Here is a 14,607-nt window from a genome sequence, read left to right on the forward strand (position 1 = left end):
GAACCAGGGGTCAAATGCGGAGGTTCATCTGGAAAACAATTACCACGGTCACGAGTTCTGGGTATAAACATTTGGTTAGGTTAACAGTATGTGGTTAGATTTTTATTAAAAGTCTAGATTCCAGGTAGGAGGCTTTTAGGCTTGTCTCACTATTAAAGGTTAGTTGAAACTGAAAATAAAATAGATGCCAGGTAGTAAGAGATTTCAAGTAAGGAAAGGTTAACTCAATGACCTACTTATACAAATCAGTGGTTTCCAAAGAGGGAGGTAACTTAGTAACAGAAGAGCTGACTCTTTGCTCCTAAGCCAATAATATTAGGTAAAAATTAGAGAAATGTATTAACCCTAGAGGTTATTGACTATATTGATCTATCACAAATATATAAAAATTGCTATCTGAGAGGAGTACACAGTCATGTGCCACATAATGATGTTTTGGTCAACGACAGACCGCATATATGACGGTGGTCCCCTAAGATTATAATAGAGCTGAAAATTTCCTGTCACCTAGAGATGTCACAGCCATCATAATGCCATAGTCCATCATGTTACTTACTCGCAGGTTTGTGGTGATGGTGGTGTAAACAAACCTAATGCACTACCAGTCATGTAAAAGTGAAGCACATAGAATTATGTATAGTACATAATGCTTGACAATAAAAATAAACAGCTGTTGCTGGTTTATGTATTTACTATACTACGTTTTTTATTGCTATTTTAGAGTGTACTCTTTCTACCTATATAAAAAGTTTGCTATTAAACAGTATGCTGTGTTATACCAGCAGCAGCCCCATATTTTTCGTGTTTGCCTTGTCTCTTGATTGCGTAATTTTCTCTTGTGTTTCATTTAATCTCATGTTGTTTTACAAATTTAGTGTAGCCTAAGTGTACAGTGTTCATAAAGTCTACAGTAATGTACAGTAATGTCCTAGGTCTTCACATTCACTCATACTCACTCACTGACTCACCCAGAGCAACTTTCAGTCCTGCAAGTTCCATGGATGGTTAAGTGCCTCATACAGGTGTACCACTTATTATGTTTTCCAGTGGTCCCCAACCTTTTTGGTACCAGGGACTGGTGCACCTATGAGAATCTAATGCCTGATGATCTGAGGTGGAGCTGAGGCGGTGATAATAGTGCTGGGGAGCGGCTGCAAATACAGATGAAGCTTCGCTCGCTCACCTGCTGCTCACCTCCTGCTATGCAGCCCAGTTCCTAACAGACCACTGACAGGTACTGGTCCACAGCCTAGGAGTTAGGGACTCCTGTTTTATACCATCTTTTTACTGTACTTTTGTTTAGATACAAAAATACCATTGTGTTACAACTGCCTACAGTATTCAGTACAGTAATATGCAGTACAGGTTTATAGTCTATGAGCAATAGGCTGTACCACGTATCTTAGGCATGCAGTAGGCTACACCGTCTAGGTCTATGTCAGTACACTCCATGCTATGTGCACAATGATGAAATTGTTTAACATATTTCTCAGAATGCATCCCCACTGCTAAGCAGTGCATGACTATTTTAAGCACACGTCCCTCAAACATCTACTTTAATTTTTTTTAACGAATTCCAATCTTCTAAGATCTAAGAAGTATCTCACGACAACTACAAACACATGGCAACGAAAGTTTGAATTTCAGATGTTTTCCCATTTATTTCTCAGAGAAATAAAGGTTCTCCTGAAGTGGTAAATGTTCTTGAGCCCTGCCCCCTTCTTTCCATCAGGCTCCTTTTCCTTCTTAAGTGAAATCTCTTCAAAAGCAGATTTCCATGTGTGAAAGTTAGTATGGATGGGACTCAAACCTCTGATAATAAATTATGAGCATGAGATCACTAAAGGATCTAAATAAATGAAAATATACTGGGACCATCTGCTGTTAATGCACTAGAGAACAAACATGGGTTCTGTTGAGTAAATATGTTGGAAACTCACATTTATACCTCTCTATGCAAGGCTCTCATTTGCCTCTGCAGAAGCTTCAAAGAAATGCAACATGGGAATCCAAAGCTGAAGCAATGGCCACCTTTGTAAAAAAGATTCTCCTGCTTAGGAATATTCAGTGATAACTACTATAGTATTTTCACACAGTATTCTAGAAATATAGCCATTTTCCTATAGGTGATATATGACATAGCTTCATAACCCATCAACTTCCTTTTTTTAAAAAACAAAATATTTTTCTTATTCAGTTTAAAACACTAGTAAAGAGAAGCTCTAACTCCAAATGAATTCTGGAATCTACTGAATTTCCTGATTTTTCCTCACGTATTCCAGGTATCCTATCAATATTGTCCAAATACTAAAACCATCAAAAAAATACTAATTTAAGAAAGTCTTAGGGAGCAATAACCCAAACGCAAAATCCAAATAGCTGTTATATTATAGCAAGAATTCAAAAGCCTATTGACGTTTTAACTGATAATAGACAAGACGTGTGCTTGTCCCTCCTGTCCTTGAACAACTACTTTATTCAGATGGGCTAGTTCTAGGGTTCCCTAAAGACTTGGTTGGAAACATGTGGTTGAGAGTTGTTCGAGATTTTTCTAACCCCTCAAGAGAGTAAGGAAAAGCTGTGGTATAGGATCAACCCTTTCACTTTGTTAACCTTCCTTTATTTGGAAGAAACAGACAGATACAGACAGACTTATTGATAAGTCCATTCGTATTGAAATTCAAAAGTCACTACTCACTCATGAGCTCCTTAAAGGAGCATGTGACAATGAGACTGCAGACAGGTCTCATCACAAGTGTCCAACAGGATTGGCAGTACCTGCCTACAGCATTTGTTGAGCAGAACCGTTAGGCTGAATTGAAATCACAGGTAAAGAATGCCAAAGATTTTATTAGCAATGTCTCCTTGAGGTACAAGAAGAAATAGGGGAGGAGATAAAGCCAGTGTATTGTATATGTGTTGATCCAGGCTGAATTCAATTAGGCAAAAAGTAAAAGTGTTCCCTTCCAACAACTCATCTTTTTTCTTCCCCAGCACAAGGCAGCAATGGTGAGGCAGAGCCAGGACACCTGGATAATTTCATGGGAATAACTACCCAAAATAACCATGTACCATATGCCCTTTGAAGATCAACTCTGTCCAGGGAATAAGGGAGGTTTGTTTAAGAAAGTGGAAAAAAAGAGGCCAAGGGCATTAGCAAATGACTAAAAGGAAAAAAATTCAACTGCACAATAGGGTTTATAGAATTGGAGGCACACTCTCTGAAATAAAACATAGATGGGCTCCAAAAAACTAGAGGATTTGTTTTAAGATACATATGGGACGAATTAACAGAGAACCTGTTAATAGAATGCTGATAGTTTATTTGGGATGTTATGTCTCAAGAAAGGTCTTTTGATTTTCCCAGGGAAAAAATAGTCGTTCCCACTTACAGAAGAATAAAATTTAAAAAAAATAAAAAAATAAAAAATTTGTCTCAGTCTCAGGTGAAGGACCTGATCTAGCAAACTTAGGGCTTTCAAATGTAAAGAAAATGAAGAGCTAATCAGATCCCTGATGATGGAATCTGGGGCAGCGCTGATGAGTCATGGTCACCTTGTTTACTGATCTGGGTTTTAGGGGAGATAGGTAAAAGGAGCTGGTGCAGACAGGAAGCATTCACCTTGCTTTCAGGTGACAGAAGGAATATAAAAATCCCTGGCTAAAAGAAATTCACCACACTAGTATACTAGGTTAATGTTTCATGTGTCTATGGGGACCAAAAACATATTTTAAGTACTCCAGGATAATGAGAGATTGCAATTAATTAAAATAGTTATCAGAACCAACAATCCAATTCATTCTCTTATCTCATGAGAAACCATCTCCATTATATATTTAAAAGGCAGAAATCATAATATTAGAAACACTGCTTTCCTGTTTCTATACGATGCTACTAAACCACCAATACATTATTTTTATCACAGAAGAGTAAAATTTGCTGTTTTCCCCAGAATCACTTCTTTTTTGCCCAGTTCTGCTTGCAGCCAATTATATACACCATTTTTTTAACAGTTAAAATTTATAAGTCAATAGGTTTATAAATATATCTTATTAAACCACGATCTTAGAATCTGAAGCTTCATTACCATCAAACTAAACAAAGAGTGAAAATTATCACAGTTTAAATACAGTCTATATCATATATCAGCCTTGACCCTCTCCTTCCCAGTCTAACTTCTGTCTTCTCCACACTGGACTCCATCCTACCCCACAATCATGATTTCTTCATTAAACATACTTTCCACTTGGCTATAAACGTTTGTATGTATTATAATTAACTTCATTAGACATCAATGGAATTATATTTCCCAAATCTGAAGAGTAGACAGAAAATTATATCAAATTTAATACAAACACTCAAAACTGTCCCAGAAAGGTATATTCATATAAGTTGACAAAAAATACATTTAAATCTAGAATACAATTCAACCTGTACAGTACTTACTTGCTCTGGCAATTATAACACTGGAAGTTTGGATCATCATAAGGGGTCCTGGAGAACCAATATATGCAGAAGCATAATTTTGCAGAGGAACAAATGTTAATCATACATGCTGTGAAGCTAAATGGGAAGAGCTAATGCATGGGACTAGTCAACCACTCAGTATTTATCTCGAAGACCAGCGATATTTTTAAATAAATTCTTAACGTTTAAATAATTTTTAAGATTTTTTTTTAAATCAAAGAAGAAAATTACTTACTCCAGAAGAATATTATTCATATCTTGTGTAAAGAATTTTTTCCTTCCTTCTTCATCAAAAAGTTTGGCAGCCTAGAGAAACATAAGATTGGCAATATAACTCTCAATAAATTCATTATTTGTTTCCCTATCAATCACTAAAGAATAATCTCCTTGAGGGTGGGGTTATGATTTACTTCACTTTTTATTCTCATAGTACCTGGTATAAGTAGTCAATTAAAAAGTGCTGAAACAAACTTAGTATATATTCTTTTCTTTCTCATTATGTCTGTATTTAAGTTTTCTCAATCTTCCTAAATTCACGAAATTATACATAACAACTTTTTAGTGCTTTGGGTTTCTTATATATTTTGACTATCCACAGGTTTGTTTATTAATTTTTGCTGTGATCGTCAAGATAAAAGAAAGCAGATGTCTAACGTTCTATAGACATTACTGTCTACAATGTGTCTGTTAAAATTTATTTTCATGACCATGTTTAATACACAAAACAGCTGATGATATTGGTATTATAGCCCCTATTTTATAAACAAGGAACCTAAATCTTACAGAGGTTACATAATATGACCTAAAATCACACTGCTAGTAAATGGTGGATCCAGGGCTCAGACCAGAAGCTTTCTGACTTCAACTGTGCAACATGGCCACCCTGTACAAAGACACTTGGCTTACTGCAGCCAGTTGGGTTCTATCTAATTACATACTAACTATTATCACAGATAAATAAAATCAATGAGTTTAAGGATAATATTTTCATCATATCTGTCACCTTAACCAGCTGACTAGAAAGAAACAAAGAATTTACAAACCAAGACATTCAACCATAAGCAAATTTTACTGGGGAAATCACAAAAGATAGTTATCTTGGGATCAACCAGATGTCAAACATCAAGAGGCCTGATACAATAACCTGAGCCAGCCATATGCGACTCTGTCAATCTACCGAGTTATTTGACATGCTGTAAACAGATGAGGAAAATTTCTGAGATAAGCCTCAGCATTTCTAAGAAAGGATAAAGATTGGCTATGTGTAGGGGGCAGAAATATAGAGGAAATATAGAAGAATGCTAGAATGAAAACTAAACTTCAAGAAAGGGAATTAAAAAAGTCAAGAAGTTGAATAGTGAAAGATGTTACATAAGAAAAGAGCACCTAGAAGAAACTCTTTATCAGACATGAGCATTTTAGCCAAGGATGAATTTTCATTTACTGAAAGTGGGGGGGGACCTTTCATATTTAAAAAAAAAAAAGAAAATTCATAGATATCAGTAAGTAAAATGAATCCTCTTACTGATAACTTCCTGAAAGAAATAAAACCACAACCTAGAGTATTATACCCGGTGAGGTTATCATTCAGAATTGAGGGAGAGAGAAACAGATTCCCAGACAAGCACAAACGAAGGGAGTTAACCACCAGTAAACCAGCTTTGCAAGAAATGTTAAAGGGTCTTTTCTATGTAGAAAAGAAAAGGCTATAACCAGAAATAAAAGAGGAAAAAAAATCTCACAGGTAAAGGCAAATATATAGAATTATTACAGTGAATCAGCCACTTATAAACCTAATGTGAAGGTTAAAAAACAAAAGTAGCAAAATTAACTATAACTATAATAAATAATCAGGATCTGCAGAACAGAAAAATATGAAATATGTTGTCAAAACACAAACTGTGCAGGGGGTAGTATAAATGCAGTGCTTTTAGAATGTGTTTAATAGCTTAAAATAGACTGCTATAGAGATGGATATATGTGAACCTCGTAGTAACCGCAAACCAAAAAAATTACGAAAACTACACAAAAAATAAAGAGAAAAGAACCCAAACAAAACACTAAAGAAAACAAGCAAACCAAAATTAAAGAGATCAAGGAACAGAGAACTAAAAAAAAAAACAACCAAAAAACAATTAAGCAAACAGCAATAAGTACATACTTGTCAATAATTACTCTAAATGTAAATGGACTAAAAGATCCAATCAAAAGACTAAGTGGCTGAATGACTTAAAAATCATGATCCATCATTGATATGCTGCCTACGGGAGACTCACTTTGCATCGAAAGACACACACAGACTGAAAGTGAAGAGATAGAAAAAGATGTTGCATGCACATAGAAACAAAAAGGAAACTAGGATACCAATACTTATATAATACAAAATAGACTTGGAAACATAGACTGTAAAAAAAGACAAAGGAAGAAATTACATAAAGATAAAAGGGTCAATCCAAGAAGATACAATAATTTTAAGTATCTGTGTACCTAATATAGGAACACCTCAATATACAAAGCATATCTTAATGAACCTAAAGGAAGAAATTAACAGCAATAGAATAATAGTAGGGGACTTTAATATCCCTCTTATATCATTGGATGATCATCCAGCCAGAAAATTAATAAGGAAATTACCTTAATGACATTAGGTAAGATCAAATTAAGACATTTATAGAACTTTTAATCCAAAAACTGCAGAGTATACCATTTTTTCAAGTGCACTTAAAACATTCTCCAAGACTGATCATATATTAGACCACGGAACAAGTCTCAACAAATTCAAGAAGGCTGAAATTATATCAAGTATTTTTCTGACCACAATAGTATGAAACCAAAAACTGACTATAAGAAAACTGGAAAAAACATAAACATGTGGAGACTAAACATGCTACTAAATAACCAATGGATTAAAGAGGAAATTCAGAAATATCCTGAGACAAATGAAAATGAAAATACAACTCCCCAAATTTATGGGATGCAGCAAAAGCAGTTCTAAGATGAAAGTTCATAGCTATACAGGCCTACCTCAAAAAATAAGAAATGCCTGAAATAAAAACTTAAATTTTATTAAAGTTATACCTAAAGGAACTAGAAAGAACAAAATCCAAAGTAGAAGAAAGGAAATAATAAAGATCAGAGCAGAAATAAACAAAATAGAGTCTAAAAAAAAACAACAAAAAAGATAAATAAAACCAAGAGCTGGTTCCTTGAAAGGATGAACAAAATCGACAAGCATTTAGTCAGATTCATCAAGGAAAAAAAAAAAAAGCCCAAGAAATAAAATTAGAAATGAAAAAGGAAAGGTTACAACTGACATCACAGAAATACAAAGGATCATTAAAAAACACTATGAATAATTATACACCAACAAATTGAACAACATAAAAGAAATGAATAAATTTCTACAAACATACAAACTTTCAAGACTGAATTAGGAAGAAATGGCAAATCTGAACAGACTGACTACTAGCAACGAAACGGAAGCTGTAATAAAAAAAAAAAGTAAAGAAAACCCTCAACAAACAAGACTCGGAGCAGACAGCTTCACAGGTGAATTCTACCAAACACGTAAGAAAAATTAATACCTATCTTTCTCAAACTATTCCAAAACATTGAAGAGGAAGGAATGTTTCTGAACTCATTCTAAAAGTCTCCATAACCAAAACCAATACCAAAACCAAAGACGCAACAAAAAAGGAAAATTATAGGCCAATATCTCTGATGAACATAGATTCAAAAATTCTCAATAAAATATCAGCAAACCAAATTCAACAATACATTAAAAAGATTATATCAAGTGAGATTTGTCCTAGGGATGGAAAGAAGGTTCAATATCTGCAAATCAATTAACACAATACACTACATCAACAAAACAAAAGATAAAAATCACATGATCATCTCAATAGATACAGAAAAAGCATTCGACAAAATTCAACATCCATTTAGGATGAAAACTCTCAAAAAAGTTAAGTACAGAGGGAACTTACTGCATATAATAAAGGCTATATATGACAAAACCCACAGCTAGCAACATAACAGTGAAGAGTGACTACTCCTAGAAGAAAACACAAGCAGTAAACTCTTTGATACGTCTTAGTAGTGTCTTTTTTGATATGTCTGCTCAAGCAAGGGAAACAAAAGAAAAAATAAACAAATGAGACTGGAAGGATATATTCGCAAATGATATAGCTGATAAGAGATGAATATCTAAAATACATAAGAAACTCATATAACTCAGTAACATAAAAAATAAACAAACTGATCAAAAAATGGGCATAGGATATAGACATTTCTCCAAAAAAGACATACAGAAAACCAACAGACATATGAAAAGATGCTCAACATCACTAATCATCAGAGAAAGGCAAATCAAAACCACAGTGATACCACCTCACGTCTGTCAGAATGGCTATTACTAAAAAGTCAATAAATAACAAGTGATGGCAAGGATGTGGAAGAAAGAGAATCTTCATGCACTGTTGGTGGGATTGCAAATTGGTGCAGGTACTATGGAAAACAGTATGGAGATTCCTCAAAAAACTGAAAATAGAACTACCATATCACATAGTGATTCTACTTTTGGGTATTTATCCGAAGAAATTCAAAACACTAAAAAGATATATGCACCTCTATATTTATTGAAGCATTATTTGCAATAGGTAAGATATGGAAGCCACCTAGATGTCCATCAATAGATGAATGACAAAGAAGATGTGATACACACATCCATGTACACACACACACACACACGGAATATTATTCAGCAATAAAAAAGAATGAAATCTTGCCATTTACAACAAAAGGGATGGACATAGAGGGTATTATGCTAAGTGGAACAAGACAAAGACAAATATCCTATGATTTCACTTATATGTGGAATCTAAAAAACAAAACAAAACAAATGAACAAACAAAACAAAAAGAGACTCACGGAAATACAGATCGAACTGATGATTGTCAGAAGGGAGGAGCGGGGAGGGGGGACGGGAAAAAAAATGAAGGGGAATACAATCAGTAATACTGTGATAACTGCATAGTGACAGATGATTACTAGACTTAGTGTGGTGATCACATTTTATTAAGGTATATAAATGTCAAATGATTATATTGCACACCTGAAGCTAGTATTATATACAAATGAATATGTAAGTAAATATGTAAATATACTAAACAAACAAAGGCCATGCATATAGCCAATGACTGAAAATTTAAAAGTTTGTTGATAATTTCGAGTGTTGGGATTATGGGTTATTGTCTTAAAAAAAAATTGTTATAATTGTGTAGCAAATAAAAAACAAGAGAATTAATCCACTTACTACACGGAGGTCTTCAATACGTTTTTCAAGAAGGACAGGTAGACCCTCTGGGAGTGCAGGTACCACCTTGGGCATAACCTGAGAGGCATAGGTTGGCTGGGTGGTGTTTCCATTCTCTCCCCCTGACTCAGAGAGGGGGCTACCATCAGAAGCAGCATCCAGTAATCTGTCAAAGTCGATATCATCTAGTATCTTTAGGGCACTTTCAGCTTCCTGAAACAGTTCATGTTCATTTGTGCTAACAAAAATGGGGAGGTCCGGATCAGCATTGTTCAGATTTAAGTCTGAGACCTCATTTCCCAATGCTGCAGCAGCAGATGGGGGTTTATTCAGAGAGGTGGTCATTAAGTTCACTGGGACTTTGATGGGGACTTTGGGGTTAGAATCCTTATCTAACACATCCTTCTCTTTCTCAAATTTTCGTAACATGGCAGCTAGAGAAAGAGGATCTTTATAACGTTTCTTCTTTTTTTCAGACTTGTGTGAATTTAGAGCCACGACTCTGTGAAGAAAAAAAATCAGTCAGACTATGTATGATTTTAAAGATTAAAGTCCCCCTCAATAAGCAGGCACAGATTATGAAAAAATCATTTGACAGCTGGGAGAGCTGACTTATTAAATTATACTTTTACAGTAGCATCTTCATCATCATCTGGATTGTCACTTAAGAAAAGTAGATAGGTAAATGGGCATTCAAGTGAAGAAATGAAAGGAATAAAATTAACAGTGTAATGAAACTGAATGTAGCTCAGGTTTATTAAAATATACTAGGCTTAACTTACTCTTTTTGGAATGTTCACATTCTTTAGCACATCTACAAAGTTGTCCCCTAAAGAATCAACTAAGTAAAGAAATGTACTTTTGTTGAAAACAGAGTTGTCTTAGAGCCAGAAAAGCCCACATAGTACACCTTCAAACTTGTAACCCAAGTGGCTTGTGCTGCAAACTGCCAAAGAAATACAAAATCCTCTTGTCAGTCTGTGAGCCTTCATCCATTACCATGTCATCTATCTAGACCCTATTCAATCTGCTACTACCTTCTGATCATTTTTCACTTTCTATTGTAGGAACAGCCATGGTGGCAATTAGAGATAGGAAATCTTTCCTAAATTCTATGGCTTATATGCTTCTATGTGCACTAGAGAGCCTAAAAGATTATGAGTACCCTGAAGGCAGTCCAATGTTTCAATTACTGTGCTTGGTATACCATTGGTACTTAATAAATATTTGCTAAATAAGTTATAAATGAGATGATAAATTCAATAAAAGGCATTGCCTAGAGTTTCTCTTCCCAAAGAAGGTTACTTATAAATAATGAACATTTAAAAGAACCATTAGTAATACATATGCCTTTTCTTACTAATTTCTTAATGACTCAAGGGCCACTATAATCTCATACTCAGGAGGGGATAAAGACCTCCCTATATCAACCTTTTCAATATTGATAGCCAAAATTTCAGATGCACTTCCCCTGCTAAGGAAGGGAAGAATATCTGGCCTCTCATAAGTTTCTGTATCTTAGTTTTTCAAAAAAAGCCTTAGAGTGGCAAGGGCAATTGGTAATTTACGACTACATGGCACAAACATTTTATTCTTATTACTTAAGGTTTCTGAGAAATTCTACTTGGTTTTTAGAGGTAACGCCATTAGGTAAAGTCACAAGTATTAAAGATGGCTAAATAAAATCACTTTTTTTTTTTAGATTAAAACCACCATAAATTGTTTATGCATAAACTATTGCTAATTCTCGATGCCTAGATATCTAAATTTAGTTTTAGTACAAAAAAATTTAAATGATTTGTTCAACATTTATAACCATCTTTTCAAACTGGTTCTTGTTGGTAAAAGTTTTAACAAGGAAATTACCTAATGAACCAATCTGTATATGTGATCTAATATACTGTGAGTCTCTCAGATGAAAAAGCCTACTTACTAATAAATACAATATCACTAAGATATGTTAGTAGGTCATTGATATTTATAAAACTGTATTAAATTAGACCCAGCTAAGCTGAATTATGTAATGCAAAATATACCTTTCTAAAAGGAGAGCTAGTCGTGCTATGATACTAGCTCTTATGTTTAATTTCACATACCCCAGTTGTTTGGGTACTTTCTTCCTCGGCTTCTTCTCCTTTTCCCCTTCCTCTTTCCGCTTCCGCTTCTTCATCTCAATATCATCTTCTTTTATTTTGGGAATCTGCAAAATGATAAAATGATGCATTGCTTATCTAAGTAGCAATTCTTTTCTCTGATGTTAGCAAGCCAGCATCCAGGGCAGTGTTTCTCAAGTATCAGTCTGCATTAGACTTGCTTGTTAAAAATGCAGATTCTTGGAATCTACGAGAACTCCCATACCTGGTCTAGATTCAGTTATCTGGGGTAAGGCCTTATATAATCTGCATTTTTTTAAACAAACATTTTGATGATTCTGGTATAAGTATGTCTTTGGACCACATTTAAAAAATACTTAGCTTAAGGACACTCTCTCTGTGTTTCAAATATAATATATATATATTCCATAGAATTTGCTGTATAAATAACATCTTAGGAAAGGTAATGGCTATTAACAGTTATTTCTATATGAAATCTTAACCATAAAAACTGAACCATATCCCAGAAATAGATTATTAGATCACATACAGAGAGAGAAGTTTTAATAGAAAACAGAATTTTGTTATGATGTAAATATCGACTTCCCCATATCTACATTCTACTTTAAAGCATGTAACTAACTATAGACTCATTAACAATGGCTGGTATCTTCCTTATATTCCAGTAAAAAGCACAAGTAAAATTCAAAAAGTATATCCTGATTAACTGAATGCTCTCATTACTGCTGCAATGTTAAATAAACTCACTTTGGGTGGTTTGTGCTTTTGGTTGTCTGTAATATCATCTTCTTCAGTATCTGAAGCTTGTCGAAACTGAAGAGTGCCAGTGTTGATATAAAAGCCTCCATATTTTGTTGTTAAAGAAGCAGGAACTAATTCATCATACTAGATTTAAAAAAAAAAAAAAAGGTTTCAGATATAGCTTATTACCTTTAATTCTATAAATATGTCAAAGGAATTCAATCACCATGCCACCATCTTCCTTAAATCCTAACTGCAAAACTGACTGCAATGAGGATGCTTGTGGAATAAATTTAGAAGTTACTATCTGGAATAAAAAGGAGCTGTGATCATGGAGTATCTATTAGAGAGGCACTTCTAAAATAATGAAGCAAATTCTAAATATACCATCTGCTGAGAAAAATTTAAGGATCACTGCTGCTACTGTTCTTAATGACAAATGATTCTGATAAGAAATTGAGACAAAAATAGATGACTAAATCCAGACAAATAATAAATTTCATCCCTACCATATCAATACATAATTTTATTCATAAGATTATAAAGAATAACAAAGGTATTTCTTCGGTCTTAGCTCTAAGCTTTTAATTTTTTTTTAAACGTTTAAGAGAGAAATAGCATCTATGCGTTTTAAAGGGAAGAAGAAAAAAAATGCCCAGTTGAGTGAGCGTACACTGGGGCCAGCAAAGAGCTAAGCACTTTGCTTCGCACAAGAGACTCAAACGGCCTAAATCAGACTGAAAGGTTCAACCTAGAATAGTCCTTAAAACTGATGTCCTCTAAGCCTGGATTTTAAAGTTTATCATTATCCCACTTGACAAAGATGGACAAAACGCAACCATTAAATGAAGGTCAATCTTAAACAAATGAAGGTGTTTAGAGTGGAAGAGAAAAAAGAAACTATTTACCTAATAGAAGCAAAATGCCTGCTACCTGGGGTCCCCAGAACGCTACTTAAGGGTTCCCTCATATTATATAATTAGTCTTTAAGAAAGTCAGATTTTTAAAGAAATTTCTTTGCCATTGGCAAGAAATATATATGACGTACTAGTTACTATAAGAATATTAAGGCTACGAACGAAAGTTGCAATTTTAATCTGTATCCTTTTAAATTATACGAGAATGGAAAAAGAAAACAATGTCTGGTTTAATCATATTGAATCAAAAAGAAATGAAGTGAGAAAAGAAAAGGCATGAACTCTTTGTTGCTCCACTTCATGGGCCATTATACAAATCTATAGGTAAGGCCTTCAGAAAGGGTCTAGTACTATCTATCTGCTAGTAAAGGAGTGATAAGAGGAGTAAAGGATCCAGAGTGGAAAGACTTTTTAGTAATTATTTGAAAATGTGTAATTGTGATAAGATAAATACACCTGTACTTTTTGCTTACATATACTTATATACTGCTTTATCATTTTCGATGTTTCTTCACATAAATTATTTCAGTTGGTCTTCCCGATACCCTTGTGAGTCAAAGGCGGCAAATATTTTCCCATTTTATAAGTGTAATCCAGATGCAGAGAGGTCAAAAACCTTGCCAAGTAATTTTATTAGTTTCTGGTAGAGTCCCTGGCCGGCTCCCCACCCACCCACTACATCAAGCAGCTTCTCACGTGAGAAACACCCTCAATCACCAGGTCACCAAGCAATGTGGACATTCTCAACATATCTTCTGCGGTATTTTGTTGAGCTTCCCCAGAACACTCTTTGGTAGAACAAACTCTTTATGAATATTTAACTTATCCTTTTAAGTAGAATGTGTTAAGAGGCAAATGGAGGGTTGAACTTGAGAATCAGCAGACCTGGACTTAGGTCTTTTGCCAATGACTGGCTATTGTGACCCAGAGTAAAGCAATATTTTGGGGTTGTAAAACAGTAGAAATATTTCACAAAGTTCTAGTGAAATTTAAGAGAGACAACCTAAACAAAACTCATGCCTGGTATTATGTATTAATAATAAAAAACACTTT

At 34.4% G+C, this 14,607-nt stretch overlaps 1 protein-coding gene across 1 annotated transcript in view; it reads right to left on the minus strand.

Annotated features, from left to right (window-relative positions):
* Positions 1-14,607, minus strand: part of UBN2 (ubinuclein 2) — a 58,793-nt gene that overhangs the window by 23,555 nt on the left and 20,631 nt on the right. Inside the window, exons 5-8 of the mRNA XM_015588293.2 lie at positions 12,644-12,781; positions 11,879-11,982; positions 9,783-10,284; positions 4,704-4,774 (exon numbers count right to left, since the gene is read on the minus strand). Of these exons, the coding sequence (XP_015443779.1) occupies positions 4,704-4,774; positions 9,783-10,284; positions 11,879-11,982; positions 12,644-12,781 (815 nt within the window). The remainder of the gene's footprint in view (positions 1-4,703; positions 4,775-9,782; positions 10,285-11,878; positions 11,983-12,643; positions 12,782-14,607) is intronic.

The sequence above is a fragment of the Pteropus alecto genome, unplaced genomic scaffold (assembly GCF_000325575.1).
Source record: "Pteropus alecto unplaced genomic scaffold, ASM32557v1 scaffold22, whole genome shotgun sequence".
Classification (NCBI taxonomy): Eukaryota; Metazoa; Chordata; class Mammalia; order Chiroptera; family Pteropodidae; genus Pteropus; species Pteropus alecto.